This window comes from Nicotiana tabacum, chromosome 5 (assembly GCF_000715075.1).
Source record: "Nicotiana tabacum cultivar K326 chromosome 5, ASM71507v2, whole genome shotgun sequence".
In the NCBI taxonomy this organism is placed as follows: domain Eukaryota; kingdom Viridiplantae; phylum Streptophyta; class Magnoliopsida; order Solanales; family Solanaceae; genus Nicotiana; species Nicotiana tabacum.
In genome coordinates, this window is record NC_134084.1 from 2,965,478 (window position 1) to 2,987,005 (window position 21,528).

A 21,528-nucleotide genomic window follows, 5' to 3' on the forward strand; every position below is an offset into this window, starting at 1 on the left:
CAAGTTTGAATAAGGTATATATTTCATCCTTCGCGATTTTTGAAGGGTTTAACCATTTTTGAACTCGGAATTGGGAGCTTTGGGCGATTTTGAAGAGGGAAATCAAGGAGACTTCGTTGAGGTAAGGATTTTGGACTTAAAACACACTTCTATGGTAATATTTCATGGATTGAGACTAAAATTTAAGGAATTAAAGGACTAAAAATGGAGGTTTATGGCTTGAGTTCAAGATGGATTAAATTGAGAATTTAAGGGGTCATTTGAACTCCGATTCTTGTATTTTTTATATGTATGAACTCGTGGGGAGACGAGGAATCTAATGATGTAAAAATTTTTGAGTTTCGAGAAGTGGGCCCGGGGCTCAGGTTTTGCTAATTTCGGGATTTTTAGTATTTTTTGATTTGTTTTCACTTGGGCTTTGTTCCCTTAGCATATTATGACGTATTCGTTCTGATTTTGGATAGATTCAACGTGCGTGGAGGCCGATTCGAGGGGCAAAGGCGAAGCGAGCTAGAGAGTGAGTAATGATTGTAAATGATGTCCTGAAGGTTTGAAACCCCGGATTTGCACATCGTAGTGCTATATTGAGGTGAGACACGCGTTTGATGATGAGCGTGGGGTCGTATACTATTGGAGATTGTGACTTGGTCCATCCCGATTGATGATTTTACCGCGTATTTGATTGTAAACTATGTGTTGTCATCATTATTTGGGTTGAATGCCATAATTGGGCCTAGTGCCAACTATAATAAACCCTTCGGGGTCATTTAGTGATATTTTCTCACTGTTTTGACTTGTTATTGGAACTCAGTCATGATATTTTTCCACTGTTTTTACTATTTATCCATTCTTTCTCACTTTTCAAGACTTAAATGATATTTTAAATGATGTTGGGCTGAAAATACTGTTTTACTATAGCCCGAGGGGTTTGTGATAATTTTTTTTGGACTGAGTAAGGCTGAGGGCCTATATTGTGAGGAACATTGATATTGATATGAGGCCGAGGGCCTGAGATACATATATTCGCCACGAGGTGGCTTGATTGATTTGAGGCCGAGGGCCTAGATTTGATGCCACGAGATGACTTGATATTGCGCTTGGGCCGTAAGGGGCCTCTCCCGGAGTCTGCACAACCCCAGTGAGGGCGGGTACCCATTGTGGTGTGAGATTGATCCCGAGGGGCGGAAATTGTTGGTACTATACCCGAGGGGCGAACCTCTATGTGTTACTTTATCATAACTGTCTGTTAATTACCTGTTTATTTGTTGTAGAAGTACTTTATTTTGTTTTTCATTGGTTTACTGCTTACAAATTACCTATTTAATTGCTTCATTATAGAATACCCTGTGCATACGTGTTTTCTTACTTTCAGTCATTATTTATCTTTATTACTCACTTGGTAGAAGTACTCACATTACTCTCTCCACCCCGCGTGCAGATCCAGGTGCCCCAGAGGCCGAGTGAGAGCTTTTCAGTCGTTCAGCAATTGCCGGGGATTTCGATGTAGCTGCATGGCGTCCGTAGCCCTGATTTCTCCTTTCTATCTTATTACTTTTCCGCATTCCTAGACTATCTATGTAGTAGGTTGTTCAGACTTGTATTATAGGCTCTAGACTTGTGACACCAGATCAGTGTGGGTTGTGTAGTTTCTATGTCTTGTTGACTTCCGCATATCTATCTTGTTGTTTTAAACACTTATTATGATAATTGGTAATTAAATTGTGTTAGCAAATGATTCATCAAAAGTGAAAATGGGTTGTGGTTTGATAGTTGGTCCGGCTTGCCTAGTAATATGATAGGCGCCATCACGATCAGTATTTGGGATCATGACAGAATATTATTTCGATTCTGCCGGAGGCATCTACAAAGGATAATCTCGATATACCAGAGTCGATTTTTTATAATATAGTCTTGAAAGCTTATTCTTGTTCATGATTTAGCTTTGACTGTGCTTTTTCAAATACTTGTATGGCATTCTTAATATTATACTAATCTTTTTTATATAATTAACTTTGTGATCTATTTTTTTAACCTCTAACACTTTTTTTATGGAATAAATTTATGTACACTAAGATCTTTTTTTATCTTGAAAAATAATTGTACTCGTATGAAGAATTTAAAATAATTCAATTGGATTATCATGCCAAATAATTAATTGAAAGATTTGATTATTTGGTTTAACATAAAATATAATTTATTTTATGTTGATTTAGATTCTTAATATTAATTCATCTCATGTTTGAATATTTAACCGTAATTATAATTCTATCCACCATAAATTTATTTTCAAAGAGTAAAAATATGGATATGATTTGCAAATTATTAGTAGTGTTGACTCTTAGTAACCTTTTTCTTTTTTTCTCTCACACATTTATATTCTTAAGAATTTTCTACATTACATGAAAAATTAATAATAGAAAAATATTATTTGAGTAGAAAAGCAGTTCAGATATAACATAATAATATATTATCGCATGGATTTTTTCTCAATTTCAACGCTCTATGCAGTCCATTTAACATTTTTTTTATTTTTTTTGTATTGAATATTATAGAGTGGTAATGTATTACCACTATAGAGGATTCTTATGAAATTATTTTTTATGAAACCTTCTTGCATATTTTTAATAAGAATTCAATAGACAAGATTGTATTAATTTTAAAATCTTAAATATTAAAAAAATTAATATAAAAGTTATTGTAGTTTTAAAAAATAAGTTATTACAACTATGTCCTTTTTGTGTGAGTTCTTCTGTTTAATATTTTAGGGCTATTTTGATCTGTTTAATATTTTAGGGCTATTTTGATCTATTAAATATTATATTTGTGCTTTTATAATGATATACTCCTGTTTCTGAATGGATTTAGACAATATAATACGTTTTTAAATTAAATTAGTAATAGAAATTTTTTAAGAAGTATATCATAAAAGTAATAGGATTACATGTCTAAAAATATGCCCATATCCGGAAAGTAATTATATTAATAGAAAATCTAACATGTTCCTAAATTTAGGTTTACATGCTAACATGTAGTATTATATATCTATGCCCGAACATAATTATACTAATGAGATTCCTAAAGGTAATCATGTAGGATTCCTAACGTATAATATTATGTCCTAAAACTAATAGGATTATAAGGCTAATGTCTAGAATTCTGGTTATGTCCTTTTATTGTGAGTTATTATGCTTTAGATGATTGTTGTATTATTATATATAAAATTTCTCTCATTAATTAAATTTTATTGTTCATTCATATAAATAAATATTTAAACCATCATGCGTCATTTTAAAAGTGAAAACCCCAAAAATTAAAAGTTAAATTATTGAAATAACCTTCTAAATAATTGCAATGTACCTTATTTAATTATTTAATAATATTTAAATAAAAGAAAGTGACTTTTGGACATTTACTAAATGTTTTGTTAAGGAGACTCTTGGACTTTTCATAAACGGAGTGTGCTGACATTGCGCAGTGTAAATTCGATTCTTTATATATGAATTTTTGTAGTAACAAATATTGAATTTTTTAAAATAAAAAGAATAAAATCTAATTCATAAAGGCAATCATGTAAGATTCTTAACGTATAATATTATGTCCTAAAACTAATAGGATTATATGACTAATGTCTAGATCGAATTTCGATTATATCCTTTTATTGTGAGTTATTATGCTTAATATTAAAAGCTTATTTTTGTAATCCAACATTTTATTCATCTATCTATACTATATTAAAAGCACGAATGCCCTTAGTAAAATGTCATTCGTCTTTTTTACCCTTTCAAAATATATTATATATTGGATAAAATAGTAATTTAAGTTATTTGCCTTCAATTTAGGGCTTAAAATTAATTATATTTTGTATATTAAATAGTTCCTTGTATAAAATAGGTATGAATCCTAATTTATAGGACTTACTTTTATCACGTTTGGTTTTCCATTTCTTTTATTAATAAGAGATAATGTGCTTATTATATTTTCAATTCTAGATTATTTAATAAAATACCTACAATAAAAGACTAAAATTTAAAACTAACGTTTTTTTTCATTTTAAACTTGATTTTTGTAAGAAAAAAAGAAAATCTGAAGTCCCTCCAAATTAATGTTAATTATTATATAAAAAATACTTTATTTAATTATTTTTATATTTTTTAGAATTTTAAAATTAATAAAAAATTTATTTATTAATTTTTTTATTATTTGGACTAAAATTTCTAATACTTAGAACTTTAAAATATTAAAATTTTACTTTATATAGATCATTCACTTAAATTATGCGAGATACCTTATACACCGGTGTGACGACCCGGCTAGTCGTCTCTTGAGTTACCGCTTCGTTTCCCCCATTTTTGCTTCTTATGCTTCGTTATCCGTAGTTTATGGTATTAGGTTGGTCGGAACGAGTCCGGAATAATTTTGGTAAGGTTTGAGACACTTAGTCTCTTTTAAGGAAGTTAGGTTGGAAAAGTCAACCAGATGTTGACTTATGTGTTAGAGAGCTCGGATGCGAGTTTCGATGGTTCGGTCAGCTTCGGGAGGTAATTTATGGCTTAGGAGTGTGATCGGAATGGGTTTTGGAGGGTTAGAGTAGTTTTAGGCTTGAATTGGCGAAGTTGATATTTTGGCGATTTCCGATTGGTAGGCGAGATTTTGATACAGGGGTCGGAATGGGATTCTGAGAGTTGCAGTAGCTCCATCGTGTCATTTGGGATGTGTGTGTAAAATTCCAGGTCATTCGGACGTGGTTTGGTTGGGTTTTTGATCGAAAGCGTATTTCAAAAGAATTTTAGAAACTTAGGCTTGAATCCGATGTGATTTGGTAGATTTGATGTTGTTTGAGGCGTTTTGATGATTGGAACAAGTTTGAATAAGGTATTGGGTTATGTTTGTGCTTTTGGTTGAGGTCCCGAGGGCCTCGGGATGATTTCGGGTGGTTAACAGAGAAGCTGGAATTTTGTTGCAGTAGCTGAATTTGTTGCTTCTGGTATTTTTGCACCTACGGATTGGGGACCACAGGTGCGGTGCCGCACGTATGGATGATCTATCACAGAAGCGAAAAAGGGCCAGATGAATAGAGACCGTAGAAGCGGTATGGGGACTGCATCTGCGATGTCGCAGATGCGGAAGTTGGGTCGCAGATGCGAAGTAGGCTGGGTAAGTGAATTCCGCAGAAGCGGAAGATTTGACTGCATATGCGGTACCGCAGAAGCGGGTTTTGGACTGCAGATGCGAAAAAACCTGGCAGAGCATATAAGTTATTTCATTTCGTAAGATTTAGCTATTTCACCATTTTTGACTTCAGCTTGGGAGCTTCTTGGGCGATTTGAGAGGGGGAATTCAAGAGAACTTCATTGAGGTAGGGAATTTGGACCTAAAACTCGTTCATATGCTATTAATTCATGGATTAGGGCTAGAAATTATGGAAATCAAAGGTTAAAATTTGGGGAAATTAGGGCTTGAGAACTTAGGCTTTTAATTTTGGATTGGAAAGACCATTTGGGGTCGGATTTGAGAATTTTTGACATGTATGAACTCGTGGGGAGATAAGCAATCTATTGATGTGAAAAATTTTGAATTTCGAGACGTGGGCCAGGGGGTCGAGTTTTGGTAATTTCGGGATTTGTACCCTTTGTTGATTCTTTTCGCTTGGGATTTGTTCCCTTAGCATATGTTGACGTACTCGTTCTGATTTTGGATAGATTCGATGCGCGTGGAGGTCGTTTCGAGGGACAAAAATGTCGCGAGCTAGAGATTTAGCCGGTTTGAGGTGAGTAATGATTGCAAATGATGCTCTGAGGGTTTGAAACCCCGGATTGCACATCGTAGTGCTGTATTAAGGTGAGACACACGCTTGATGACGAGCGTGGGGTCGTGCACTATTGGGGATTGTAACTTGGTCCGTCCAGTTGATGATTTTACCGCGTATTTGATTGAAAACCTCTTGCTATCATCATTATTTGGGCTGAATGCCATATTTGGGCTTAGTGCCAAATATTTGAACTCTTCGGGGATTTGTATTGATATTTCCTCACTATTTTGACTTTACACTTGAACTCAGTCCTGTTATTTTTCACTCTTTTCATACTCAGCCATGTTTGCTCAGTTTTAAGATTTAAATGATGTTTGGGCTGAGAAACACTGTTTTATTATTGCCCAAGGGGCTTGTGGGTATTTTTGACTAAGTAAGGTCGAGGGCCTAGTTGTGAGAAAACACTGATACTGATATGAGGCTGAGGGCCTGAGATATGTACGCCACGAGGTGGCTTGATTGATATAAGGTCGAGGGCCTAGTTGATGCCACGAGTAATTTGCCCCTCTAGGAGTCTGCACACCCCCAGTGAGCGCGGGTACCCATTGTGATGTGAGATTGAGACCGAGGGGCTGTTATTGTTCTGAGATCTTGCCTGAGGGGCAGAAGGGGCGAACTTCTATGTGTTTACTCTACCTTAATTACCTGTCAATTACTTGTTTATTTGTAAAAGAGGATTTTACTTGACTTTCCACTGTTGTACTACTTTTAAATGGTTTTACTGCTTCATTATAGAATGTCTTGTGTGTTACGTGTTTTCTTACTTTCAGTCATTATTTATATTTGTTACTCATTGAGTTGGAGTAATCATTTACTCCCTGCACCCCTGTGTTCAGATTCAGGCGTTGTTGATCCTGCCAGTGCGAGTTGAGAGCTCCCGACGGACATTCGGAGTTCACGAGGTAGTTGTTTGACGTCCACAGACCCGTGTTTCTCCCTCTTTATCATTTCTATCTCATATCAGACTTTTGTACTAGTTGTAGACCTTTCAGACTTTTATTGGGTTTTATAGATGCTCATGACTAGTGACACCCCGGTTAGGGTTGTGTTGGGTTGTACTTCCGCACTTTATTAACATTATCCGCTACTTAGTATTGTTATATCATGTTTTAGACTACTTTTATGTTATATAACTGTTTAAAAAGTGAATTGAGTTTAACTGGTTGGCCTTGTCTTCACGAGAGGTGCCATCATAACCGGGTTCGGGTTTAGGGTCATGACAAGTTGGTATCAGAGCCTAGGTTACATAGGTCTCGTAAGTCATGAGCAGGTATAGTAGAGTTTCGCGGATCGGTACGGAGACGTCTGTATTTATCCTCAAGAGGCTGCAGAACCTTTAGGAAAAACTTCATATCCTTGAAATTCTTGTCGTGCGAAGTTGTTGATCCGGGTACTAAACTTCTGTTATTCTATTCTCTCACAGATGGTGAGGACACGCACTACTGGTCGAGGTGGACGACCCCCAATACCACCAGTTGTGGCCACCAGAGGCCGAGGATGCGGTCGTGGTCATGGCAGAGGCAGAGTAGAGAGGGCAGCACATGTAGATCCACCAGCTGCCCCAGCTCAGGATCAGGCTCCAGCTATGGATGCTCCAGCAGCACCAGTTCAAGCACCAGTTGTGCCTATCGTGATTCCGAGTCTTCAGGAGGCCTTGGCACAGATCTTATCAGTTTGCACTGTCCTGGCTCAGGCAGTTTCATCCACTACAACTACAGCTACTTCTCAGGCCGGGGGAGGCAATCAGACTCCCGCCGCTCGTACACCTGAGCAGGTCGTGCAGGAACTCGAGGCGCCGGGGGCGCATCTAGCCCAACCGGTTGTAGCTGCTCAGGACTATGTAGTTCCTGCCATGATAAAGGACGAGCAGCGTAGGTTGGAGAGGTTTGGTAGACTTTAGCCTCTGTTATTCAGTGGTGTAGAGGGTGAGGATGCCCAGGGTTTTCTGGATAAGTGTTAGAGTATGCTTCGTACAACATGTATTTTGGAGACTAGCAGGGTCGCTTTTACCACTTATCAGTTTTCAGGAGCTGCTTTCACTTGGTGGGAGGATTTTGAGAGGCGTAGGCCTGTTGGTGCAGCACCCCTTTCCTGGTAGCAGTTCTCCGTTCTCTTCATGGAGAAGTATGTGTCGTAGTCCTGTAGAGAGGAGTTGCGTAGGCAGTTTGAGTGGTTGCGACAGGGGATTATGACCGTGTCGTAGTATGAGTTGAGGTTCTCTGAGTTGGATCATCATGCCATCTGGTTGGTCCCGACAGATAGAGCGAGGATTAGGAGGTTTGTTGATGGTCTTACTTATCAGCTCCGTATTCTTATGCCCAGGGAGAGGGTGCTACTTTCAAAAAGGTTGTGGATATTGCTTGTGAGATTGAGTTTGTTCGTCGTTAGGAGCGAGAGGAGAGGGAGGCCAAAAGGCCTCGAGGATCTGGCAACTATAGTGGTGCTCCTCCGAGGAGCTAGTTTTAGCACAATAGAAGCCGTTCATTCTGGCCTGCTCAGTCAGCTCGCCCAGATTATCGTGGGGCATCTTCGGGTCATGGTTATAATGGTTCTCAGCAGAGCCGGTCATCACTTAGTGCCCTTCCAACTCAGAGTTCATCCCGTGCTCCATCAGTTCAGGGCTCTTTTATGCCGAGTGCATCTGCTAGTCACTCCGGTGCGATGGGTTCCCTTTAGTCCCCTTCTCTAGCACCTGGGAGTTGTTATGAGTGTGGTGAGATGGGTCACATGTGGAGGCAATGTCCTCGTCGTTTTGCTAGTTCATCCCAACAGAGGGGTCAGTCATCGGCTTTAGTGCCAGTTGCTTCATTACCACCCGCTCCGCCAGCTAGGGGTGGAGGTTAGTCAGCCAGGGGTCACCCCAGAGGTGGAGGTCGATCAAGGGGCGGTTAGGCCCATTTCTATGCATTCCCCGGCAGACCCGATACCATTGCTTCAGATGCTGTCATTACAGGTATTGCTTCAGTCTACCATAGAAATGCCTCTGTATTATTTGATCCCAGTTCTACCTTTTCTTATGTGTCATCATACTTTGCTCGTTATTTGGGAATGCCCCATGAGTTTCTTGTTTTACCTGTACATGTATCTACCCCGGTAGGCGATACTGTCGTTGTAGATCGTGTGTACCGATCGTGTGTGGTGGCTATTGGGGGTCTGGAAACCTGAGTGGATTTATTACTATTGAGCATGGTGGATTTTGATGTCATTTTGGGCATGGATTGGTTATCCCTGTGCCTTGCTATTCAGGACTTTCACGCTAAGATAGTCACATTGGCTATGCCGAGTGTGCCACGGATTGAGTGGCGAGGTGTGACTGATTAGGTTCCTAGTAGAGTGATCTCATTCTTGAAAGCCCGGCGTATGGTTGGGAAGGGTTGTCTTTCATATCTAGTGTTTGTGAGGGGTGTCGGAGCTGAGGCTCCCAGTATTGATTATGTCCTAGTTGTGAGGGATTTTCCCGATGTGTTTCCTGCAGACCTACCGGGCATGCCCCCGGACAGGGATATTGATTTTGGTATTGACCTGGTGCCGGGCACTCAGCCCATTTTTATTCTGCCATATTGTATGGCACCAGCGGAGTTAAAAGAATTGAAGGAGCAACTTCAGGAACTCCTAGATAAGGGGTTCATTCGGCCCAGTGTGTCAGCTAGGGATGCGCCGGTTCTATTTGTGAAGAAGAAGAAGGATGGCACAATGAGAATATGCATTGATTATAGGCAATTGAACAAGGTAACAATTAAGAACAAGTATCATTCGCCTCGTATTGAGAGGGGAGAAGCTTTATGCAAAATTATCCAAGTGTGAGTTTTGGCTCAGTTCAGTGGCTTTCTTGGGGCACGTGGTGTCCAGCGAGGGTATTCAGGCTGATCCGAAGAAGATAGAGGCGGTTCAGAGTTGGCCTAGACCGTCCTCAACCACAGAGATTCGTGGCTTTCTTGGTTTGGCAGGTTATTATCACCGTTTTGTTCAGGGATTCTCATCTATCCTATCACCCTTAACCAAGTTGACTCGGAAGGGTGCTCCATTTGTATGGTCGGACGAGTGTGAGGAGAGCTTTCAAAAGCTCAAGACAGTTTTGACTACAGCTCCAGTGTTGGTCTTGCCATCAGCTTCAGGTTCATATACCGTGTATTGTGATTCTTCGAAAGTTGGGATTGGTTGTGTATTGATGCAGGAGGGTAGAGTTATTGCTTATGCTTCTCTTCAGTTGAAGCTCCATAAGAAGAACTACCATGTTCATGATTTGGAGTTGGCTGCCATAGTTCACGCATTGAAGATTTGGAGGCATTACTTGTATGGTGTATCTTGTGAGGTGTTCACTGATCATCGCAGTCTTCAGCATTTGTTCAAGCAAAAGGATCTTAATTTGAGGCAGCAGAGATGGTTGGAGTTGCTTAAGGATTATGATATCACTATATTGTACCATCCGGGAAAGGCCAACGTGGTAGCTGATGCTTTGAGACGAAAGGCAGTGAATATGGGGAGTTTGGCATATATTCCAGTTGGTGAGAGACCTCTTGCGGTTGATGTTCATGCCTTGGCCAATCAGTTTGTGAGATTGGATATTTCGGAGCCCAGTCGGGTATTGGCTTATGTGGTTTCTCGGTCTTTCTTATATGAGTGCATTAGAGAGCGTCAATATGATGATCCGCATTTGCTTGTCCTTAAGGACAGAGTTCAGCATGATGATGCTAGAGATGTGACCATTGGAGATGATGGGGTGTTAGAAATGTAGGGCCGGATCTGTGTGCACAATGTGGATGGACTTTGGGAGTTGATCCTGGAGGAAGCACATAGCTCGCGGTATTCCATTCATCCGGGTGCCGCGAAGATGTATTAGGATTTGAGGCAGCACTATTGGTGGAGAAGAATGAAGAAAGATATTGTGGGATTTGTAGCTCGGTGTCTCAATTGTCAGCAGGTTAAATATGAGCATCAGAGACATGGTGGTTTGCTACAGCAGATGGATATTCTTGAGTGGAAGTGGGAGAGGATCACTATGGACTTTGTTGTCAGACTTCCACGGACTTTGAAGAAGTTCGATGCTATTTGGGTGATTGTGGATCGGCTGACCAAGTTCGCGCCCTTCATTCCAATGTGTACTACCTATTCTTCAGAGCGGTTGGAAGTGATCTATCTCCGAGAGATTGTTCGCTTTCATGGTGTCCCAGTTTCCATCATTTCAGATAGAGGTACTCAATTTACTTTGCAGTTTTAGAGGGTCATGTAGAGAGAGTTGGGTACTCAGGTGGAGTTGAGAACAGCTTTTCATCCTCAGACAGACGGGCAGTCCGAGCATACTATTCAGGTATTGGAGGACATGTTGTGTGCTTGTGTCATTGATTTCGGAGGGTCATGGTATCAGTTTCTACCGCTTGCAGAGTTTGCTTATAACAACAGCAACCAGTCGAGTTTTCAGATGGCTCCATATGAGGCTTTGTATGAGAGGCAGTGTAGATCTCTAGTTGGTTAGTTCGAGCTCGGTGAGGCTAGGCTATTAGGGATAGACTTGGTGCATGATGCTTTGGAGAAGGTGAAAGTGATTCAGGAGAGGCTTCGTACAGCACAGTCGAGGCAAAAAAGTTATGCTAATAGGAAGGTTCGAGATGTGTCCTACATGGTTGGCGAGAAGGTTTTGTTGAAGATTTCACCCACGAAGGGTGTTATGAGATTTGTAAAGAAAGGGAAATTAAGTCTGTGGTTCATTGGGCATTTTGAGGTGCTCCGGAGGATTGGGGGTGGCTTATGAGCTTACTTTGCCACCCAACTTGTCAAGTGTGCATCCAGTATTTCATGTTTCTATGCTCCGGAAGTATATTGGGATCAGTCTCATATTTTGGATTTCAGCACGGTTCCGTTGGATGATGATTTGACTTACGATGTGGAGCCAGTAGCTATTTTGGATCGTCAGGTTTGAAAGTTGAGGTCAAAGGATATAGCTTCAGTGAAAGTGCAGTGGAGAGGTCGGCCAGTGGAGAAGGCTACCTGGGAGACCGAGCGGGAGATGCGTAACAGATACCCTCACCTGTTTGAGGCTTCAGGTACGTTTCTTGATTCATTCGCGGACGAACATTTGTTTAAGTTGGGGAGGATGTGACGACCCAGCCAGTCGTCTCATGAGTTACCACTCTGTTTCCCCCATTTCTACTTCTTTATGTTTCGTTATCCGTGTTTTATGGTATCGGGTTGGTCGGATCGAGCCCGGAATAATTTTGGTAAGGTTTGAGACACTTAGTCTCTTTTAAGGAAGTTAAGTTGGAAAAGTCAACTGGATATTGACTTATATGTTAGAGGGCTCGGATGCGAGTTTCGATGGTTCGGTCAGCTTCGGGAGGTGATTTATGGCTTAGGAGTGTGATCGGAATGGGTTTTGGAGGGTTGGAGTAGTTTCAGGCTTGAATTGGCGAAGTTGATATTTTGGCGATTTCCGGTTGGTAGGCACTCTCGTTCTATTTACTTAATACGCAAACTCTCTCTGAGCCTAGTCAGTGTTGGAGTTGGGTTGGTTGATCGCCCAAAAATGATTCTTCTCCCATCCGTCCTGAGGCGATCAGAGAACGAATGGAAGATAAGAGCGTGGGATCAAAGAGAAAAAAATGGGATGAGGAGATTTTGATATAGGGGTCGGAATGGGATTCGGAGAGTTGTAGTAGCTCCGTCGTGTCATTTGGGATGTGTGTGTAAAATTTCGGGTCATTCGGACATGATTTGGTTGGGTTTTTGATCGTAAGCGTATTTCGGAAGAATTTTAGAAACTTAGGCTTGAATCCGATGTGATTTGGTAGATTTGATGTTATTTGAGGCGTTTTGATAATTGGAACAAGTTTGAATAAGGTATTGGGTTATGCTTGTGCTTTTGGTTGAGGTCCCGGGGGCATCGGGATGATTTCGGGTGGTTGACGGAGAAGTTGGAATTTTGTTGCAGCAGCTGAATTTGTTGCTTCTGGTATTTTCGCACCTATGGATTGGGGACCACAGGTGCAGTGCCGCACGTGTGGATGATCTATCGCAGAAGCGAAAAAGGGTCATATAAACAGAGACCGCAGAAGCGGTATGGGGACCGCATCTGCGATGTCGCAGATGCGAAAGTTGGGTCGTAGATGCGATGTAGGCTGGGTAAGTGAATTCCGCAGAAGCGGAGGATTTGACTGCATTTGCAGTACCGCAGATGTGGAAAATCCTGGGCAGAGCATATAAGTTATTTATTTCGCGAGATTTAGCTATTTCACCATTTTTAACTTCGGCTTGGGAGCTTCTTGGGCGATTTGAGAAGGAGATTTCAAGAGAACTTCATTGAGGTAAGGAATTTGGACCTAAAACTCATTCTTATGCTATTAATTCATGGATAGGGCTAGAAATTATGGAAATCAAAGGTTAAAATTTGGGGAAACTAGAGTTTGAGAATTTAGGCCTTCAATTGTGGATTGGAAAGACCATTTGGGGTCGGATTTGAGAACTTTTGACATGTATGAACTCGTGGGGAGATAAGGAATCTACTGATGTGAAAAATTTTGAATTTCGAGACATGGGCCCAACGGTCGGGTTTTGGTAATTTCAGGATTTGTGCCCTTTGTTGATTGTTTCGCTTGGGCTTTGTTCCCTTAGCATATGTTGACGTACTCGTTCTGATTTTGGATAGATTCGACGCGCGTGGAGGCCGATTCGAGGGGCAAAGGTGTAGCGACCTAGAGATTTAGCCGGTTCGAGGTGAGTAATAATTGCAAATGATACTCTGAGGGTTTGAAACCCCGGATTGCACATCATAGTGCTATATTGAGGTGAGACACACGTTTGATGACGAGCGTGGGGTCGTGCACTATTGGGGATTGTGACTTGGTCCGTCCCGATTGATGATTTTACTGCGCATTTGGTTGAAAACTTTTTGCTATCATCATTATTTAGGCTGAATGCTATATTTGGGCTTAGTGCCAACTATTTGAACCCTTCGGGGATTTTTATTGATATTTCCTCACTGTTTTGACTTTACACTTGAACTCAGTCCTGTTATTTTTCATTGTTTTCATACTCAGCCATGTTTAGTCAGTTTTAAGACTTAAATGATATTTTAAATGATGTTTGGGCTGAGAAACACTGTTTTATTATTGTCCGAGGGTCTTGTGAGTATTTTTGATTAAGTAAGGTTGAGGGCCTAGTTGTGAGGAAATACTGATATGAGGCTGAGGGCCTGAGATATGTACACCACGAGGTGGCTTGATTGATATGAGGCCGAGGGCCTAGTTGATGTCACGAGATGGCTTGTTATTGCGCCTGGGCCGTAAGGGGCCCCTCCAGGAGTCTGCACACCCCCAGTGAGCACGGGTACCCATTGTGATGTGAGATTGAGCCCGAGGGGCTGTTATTGTTCTGAGATGTTGCCCGAGGGGCGGATGTGGTGATACTGTGCCCGAGGGGCGAACTTCCATTTGTTTACTCTACCTTAATTACCTGTCAATTACTTGTTTATTTGTGAAAGAGGATTTTACTTGACTTTCCACTGTTGTACTACTTTTAAATGGTTTTACTGCTTCATTATAGAATGCCTTGTGCCTTACGTGTTTTCTTATTTTCAGTCGTTATTTACATTTGTTACTCACTGAGTTGGAGTACTCACTTTACTCCTTGCACCCCTGTGTGCAGATTCAGGCGTTGCTGATCCTGCCAGTGCGAGTTGAGAGCTCCCGGCGGACATTCGGAGTTCACGAAGTATTTGTTTGATGTTCGCAGACCCGTGTTTCTCCCTCTTTATCATTTCTATTTCATATCAGACTTTTGCTAGTTGTAGACCTTTCAGACTTGTATTGGGTTTTATAGATGCTCATGACTAGTGACACCCCGATTAGGGCTGTGTTGGGTTGTACTTCCGCACTTTATTGACATTATCCTCTACTTAGTATTGCTATATCATATTTTAGACTGTTTTTATCTTATTTAACTGTTTAAAAAGTGAATTGGGTTTAAACCTTGTCTTCACGATAGGTGCCATCACGACCGGGTTCGGGTTTAGGGTCGTGACAATCGGACTACCTTTTTTTTAATTCTATATGTCATGGAAAAGTCTTCTTTCAATTATAAATTCTCTCACAAGCTTGCTTTAGTATCCTTTTAAATGTATTTTTTTCATTGCTATTTAATTTGATTTTGTGATCATATGAAAGTTGTAGATTATTAGTTGTCTGATTATATATTTTAAGTTATCCTTCAACACTATTTAGGTTTTTAAGGACTTGTTCTTGCTGACTGAAAAAGGAAGCATGATAGCTTGTAAAATTAAAATTATAAGATTTTTAAGGATTTGTTCTTGCTGAAACTGAAAAAGGAAGCATGATAACTTGCGAAATTAAAGTTATAATATTATTAAACTGAAATAAATTTTAAGTTGAATTATTGACTTATGATTGAGGATTTTTACGAGAGCTTCTTTATTTATTGAGTTATTATGCACATTTAACATATATAATTATCTTTTGATTTATTTAGTTATTATGCACATTTAATATATATAATTATCTTTAGGAACTTATTCTTTTATTTTATTGTTTAAACACAAATTTTAAATAAATTAGTACTCATTGAAATAGAATACACGCGCATCGCGTGTATCTTGAGACTAGTACTTTTATAATAATAATAATAATAATAATTATGGGTTCAGTTGGATACTATTTATGGAAACACATCACGTTTAACTTAATGGAATTTATGAACCATTTGTAAATGACAAGCTGCTGGACGGCGGTGTTCAACCTTCTTACGTTCCTACTTTCTTACGTTCCTACTATAATGATATCCACCATGAGAATTGAAATGTAGACACTTTTTCCATGATTTTCTTGTTTTTGGAGTTAACGGGAGATATTAGGGTAGAGGGATCCAAGAACTAAGCTCTCTCTCGTTTTTCACTCGATATTCGATGCTCGCATTGAAGCCTCGATTAATTTGGATTCGTGCTGCGTAAGGCTCATTAAAGAAAAAAACACTTTTTATAGACTTTTTTCATACCTAAGGCTCGAACCAGAAATAGAGGCGGACCCAGAATTCGGCAGTCGCAGACTCGCCGGGGCACCATGATAAATTTATATCACTGCTCATAAAGATTGGTACGGGAGATTATATACTAATATCTGACTATTTCTTGAAGATATTTACAAGTATACATGGAGTTTTTGTCAAAATTTCTGAGTGTCGGTGGGTCCTCTCCCAATTGTATGTTTCTACCCAATCTATTCTAATAACACTCAAAAGAAAGCAAAGATTTGATATTTTTTAGCTACAAATAGTTAATTCGCTAATATTTATAACATTTAACTAATATTAGTAATATTTAATGAATTTATCAATTTTTATAGTAAGCTACTTGTAAATGGACGTAACTGATACTTTTGCGGGGAAAAATGCAAAATTTATTAGTGAAACATAAAATATGTCCGATTGAAACAGATCAAGGAATTAGAGTTAGCCGGTTTATATTGATTTATCTTTTATACTTATATATATATATATAAGTTAGCAGCGTTTTTATTTTGATTTCTAGAAAATAACCCTGCTAGTACATTGAAAATATGAATATTTTTATTTTTCACCCATTATGTTATTACTAATTAGCTGATTATTTTGACATATACATCAAATTGTCTCGAGTTTGGGCCACTGTCCAGCCCTAGTAGACCCGGTCCGTCTTCTTCACACTAACTTGGGCTATAAGGCCCAACTAATACATTTATCCGAAAATATTCCAAAAACCAAACTAAAATCCAAAATATTACAAAAATATAGTAATATTTTTTGAGGTAGCCTTTAACTTTTGACACCGGCTTGCCCCATGGACATAACTTTAAGGTCAAAAATTAAATATCTTACCTATGAGATATTAATGTAGGTTGTCTCCATCACAGTCACACCTCGTGGGAAGTTATCCTTTCTCGGATCTTACGTGAACATGAAATATTTTATGTACCGAATTCACTTTTTTACGAGGCAAACGAACGACAACACTTGTTAAATTGGAGGGTTATTCAAAAATCCGCTGTGAGGATTATTTGTATACTTCACTCAATAAAATCAATAGCTTTTGAATTCTAGTCTTCAAAAGTGCAATGAAACAAATATAATCATTTCAATGACCAATTTAGTTGAGCTGATAGCAAACATAATAAGTGCACTGCCAATTAATTTTGGCCACCCCTATAAGAAAATATTAATGTTATTTAATAATTTATCTCAAAAAAATGACAATGTTACAAATAGCAACACTAAATACACCAAAATATTCATGCATGTTTCTCTTTCTCATGACATCAACAATTATAGAACTACTATAAAATGAAAAAAAAAAAAAAAAAGGCTTTGATTTTCTTTTCACAAAATTTCTGGTGAAAAAAAAGGAATTTTTATAAGAAAATTTTCAATTAAAGAGAAAAATGGGGCCTCCTTTGAATGAATTTTTTGAAATAATGTTTTGAAAATTTAAACAGATAGGGCCAATCATATAACCACTGACAAAAACAACCTTTCCCCCACACATATTGATATGTTTCAAATTTCGAATTTGATCATTACTTCTTTCTTTTTCATTTACACTTCAATCCACTCTTCTTGTCCCCCAAAAATTATAATTAATTCATTAAAACCAAGTTTGGTTTAGCTTCATGGACTGATCTTGTTAGCTTTTCTGTTTTTTTCACTAACTCCCACCAAACATGTTGCCGAGCGCTTTATCCCTCAATGTGTGATTTTTCGAGACGAATTTGAATTTAGTCTATTTTTAGGTTGTTGTTACTATCAGATTTTTTTTTTAATTGAAGGGGAACTTGGTGTAATTGGTAAAGTTGTTGCTATGTGACCAGGAGGTCACAAGTTTGAGCCGTGAAAATAGCCTGCGTACAATAGACTTCTTGTTGTCTGAATCTTCCCCGGACCCTGCGCATAACGGAAGTTTAATGCACCGAGCTGCCTTTTTTTATTTGTTATTTTTTTTATTATCTTTTGCTTTGATTTTCTTGGTATCGTATTGTTGTTGTTACTACTTGTTACCACTGCTTCTTTTCATCTTTTTTTTTAGCGTAAGGTCAATCAGAAACAATTTATCTACTTTTTCAAGGTAGGGGTAAGGTCTACATACACAATATCCTCCCTAAACCCCACTTGTGAAATTTTACTGGGGTTTTTTTGTTGTTGTTAAATTTGGATTTAATCGAGCCTCAATATGGGTTCGTGTAGTGGAAGCAATCTCTTGCTGAAATGCAGGGTAAGGCTGCATATAATAGACCCCTGTGGTCCGAACCTTTCATGGACCCCGCGCATAGCGGGAGGTTAGTGCACTGGGTTGTCCTTTTTTTTATCTGTTATTTTCGTATTATCTTTTGCTTCGATTTTCTTAGTATCTTGTTGTTGTTACTGATTGTTCTCACTGCTTCTTTTCATCTTTTTTTGAGCCGAAAGTCAATCAGAAATAATTTATCTATCTTTTCAAGATAGGGGTAAGGTCGCGTACACACTATTTTCCCCATACTCTATTTATGGACTTTTACTAAGTTTGTTGTTATTGTTGCTTAATTTGGATTTAATCGGGTCAAAATACAAATACCGAGCATCGGATGGGAAATAAAAAAAAATATCTTTTCTAAAAAATATCTCTTAGGCCGATGAGCCTCATAATATTTATACTCTAAACTGATAGGGCCAATCATAACCAATGAAAAAACAAATCTTTCCCCACATAAATACATATGTTTCTGAACTTTTATTTACACTTTCAAGCCACTCTTCTTGTCCCCAAAAAATTCATAACTAATTATTGTACAAAGAAAGTGGCGGGTTACTGAAACCCAAGTGTGGTTTAGGTTCATGATTTTTTTTAAAGGAAAATAATATTGTATATATATATATATATTCTGTATGTTATATACAAAAATTATAAATTTTATATATTTTTTGGCTATTGAATATAAATAGTTTCTGGTGGGGGCTAAAAGTGAAAAAAGTCCCTAATAAATATAGTAGCTTGCACCTATTTATCTGTTGTTCTAGAAGATCGTGAGTTAACTAGTATATAATCACACACAAAGCAAATAGAGGAAAAAAAAAGATAATACAAGGATTTAACGAGATTCGACTAAGCATTATCTTCGAGGTAGAAGCAGAAAGAGTTTTTCACTATGAATGAGAAAAAAAACACAGTATAATCTATAGAATTTCCAACTGAAACCCCTATGTACAAATCCCAAATAATCATGAACCTATAAGAGAATAATTTTTCTGGTCCAACAACGACAAGTTTTCCTTTTCCAAATCTACTAGAACAATGGGTTTCGCAAACCTACAAGGATATTATAAAATTCCTAAAAATACGAAAGACAAAAATCAAGACATAAATAACAACTGCTTTAGCCCTACAAAGAGGAACATTTCTATTTCTTATATAAACTTCTTGTTGATATAATAAATGTGGGCTCTTCTCAATTATATTTCTAGATGAATATATAAAAATTCTCATATTAAGAAGTTTTGTTCTACCAATTTGTGAATTCTGTAGGCTTTTCCAATGGCTAGAGTTTACCCTCAGACATCAACTTCTTCTTCTTCTTTTTCTTCAACAAATCCATACATAACTATGAGAAGAGAAACATTCACTTTATGGATGAAATCTTTGGTCTACCATGGAAATGGCTGCACTGTTTTTGACTCAAAAGGCAATATAATTTACAGGATTGACAATTACAACAGAAAATGTAGCAAAGAAGTCTATCTCATGGATTTACAAGGCAAAGTTCTCTTTTCCATACGACAAAAGGTAAAAGAAGAAAAATCAACATTGTATTTTTAGCTAACTTGAGTACGGCAGTCAGTGGCGGATCCAAAATTTAGATGATGTTGGTTCTAAAATACATGGAAGGGGAGCCTTGGAGCAAAGGTCAAGTTGTTCTGTGTGACCTATAGGTCAGGGTTCGAGCCGTGGAATCAGCTGCTTGCATTAGGGTAGGCTGCATATATTACAACCTCTTGGGTGCGGCCTTTCCTGGACCCTGCGTGAAAGCGGGATGCTTTGTGTACTGGGCTGCCTTGCCTAATTCTAAAATACATATTTAACTATGTCTATATTTATTTTTGGCACATATATGTAGTTTGATATGCCATCGGTAGGTCATATGTTCAAGCCATAAAATTACCTTCTGCCACCTGTGATAGGATAGACTGCCTACATATCACACTCCTTAGGTACGGCTCTTTCTGGATCCTGCATGAATACGAGATGTTTTGTGTACTGGACTTGCCTAGCAAAAGTAGTGATTCTAACTCGCGAACAATGGCAGAATAACATGCTTTGAAGGGTGTCGATCGACACCCCTTTGTCTGAAAATTACACTATGTAGCTTGGCAGAAAAAAAATTTATGTATATATATGCGCTACATATCTCACACCCGTTGGCTTTTTCGTGGGTTTACTTCTTTATATTTTGGCCCTTCTATAGTAAAACTTTTGGCTCCGCTACTGCTCGCGAACTCATTATTGGATCTTCCACTGCATGCAGAATCTTAATATTATTAAGCTAGTAATTTGTGTTTATACTAAAGTTTTCTATTGTTTATTTTGCAGAAACTTCAAGTTTTTGGACATTGGAATGGCTATAAATGGAGCAATGATAATTTGATTGAGATACCTTGGTTCCAAGTAAAGAAAAATGGTTATGTCCTATGGGGAGATTACTTAAACTATGATGTTACTTTATTAGGATTTGATGAAGCTGAAACAAGCTGCTATAAGATTGTAGGTCTACAAGGCAAATCAGAATTCAAGATTGTCAGCAGAGTAAACAAACTTATTGCAGAGGTTTGTCACTATCTTGTTTATTCAATATTGCTCAGTTTTATAAGAGTTTAAATTCTATATACTGATTCAGTAAAAAATATTTACACATGCAATTAGATAACTTACAAGATATTAATTAACTAAAGATAAATTTCTATGATAAGTATTATTAATTAGTAAAATGATAAAAATATTAACTAACATGCTATCATGGTAAAACTACACTATAATAACAACGATAGCGTTTAATTCCAAACAATTTGGGGTCGGTTGTTTGGATTCTCATTTTTCATAAACTTATCAAGACCAATATTATGTATAAAAAAAAAAAGTATATAGTAGAAGTTCTCTTTATTTTATATTGATAGAACATGTTAAACTGAACTGATGATGTAAAAAACTATGTTATACTGTTGATATTTTAAACTTAAATCTCTTTAAAAAAGTGATGAGTGTATAATACTAGTTTTCTTTTTTTGTCAAATCAGTATATATGCTTCAAAATTTCCTGATTATTAAATCATTTTATAGCTATGGATTTTTTTTATTAATTGGAATTTGATTTTAACAAAATCAGTAATTGGGTTTATGCAGGTAAAACAAAAAAAATCATCTTGTGGAGTTCAATTTGGAAATGATGTGTTAAGTTTGGTGGTGGAACCTCATATTGATCATTCATTAGTTATGGCTCTTGTGACTGTTTATGGCTTGATACAACAAAGACTATGAGTGTTCCTTTTTATTTTTATTTACATTTTTTAATCTTTCTAGGAAATTACCGCATAACGGGATTTTGAATTAGTCGAGTTAATAAATTTCGGATACCGAATGAGTTTCAGAGAGATAGTTGTGATAGTTTAAAGCGCACAAATGTAGCCAAAAACATAGATAGTTTAAAATGTACAAATGTACA

At 37.9% G+C, this 21,528-nt stretch overlaps 1 protein-coding gene across 1 annotated transcript; it reads left to right on the forward strand.

Moving 5' to 3' along the window:
* The first annotated feature begins 19,296 nt into the window (after positions 1-19,296).
* On the forward strand, positions 19,297-21,528 carry LOC107823805 (protein LURP-one-related 11-like). Its single transcript, XM_016650515.2, has 3 exons — positions 19,297-19,598; positions 20,403-20,636; positions 21,210-21,528. Exons 1-3 carry the CDS (start codon positions 19,350-19,352, stop codon positions 21,342-21,344), a joined length of 618 nt encoding a protein of 205 aa, XP_016506001.1. The 5' UTR covers positions 19,297-19,349; the 3' UTR covers positions 21,345-21,528.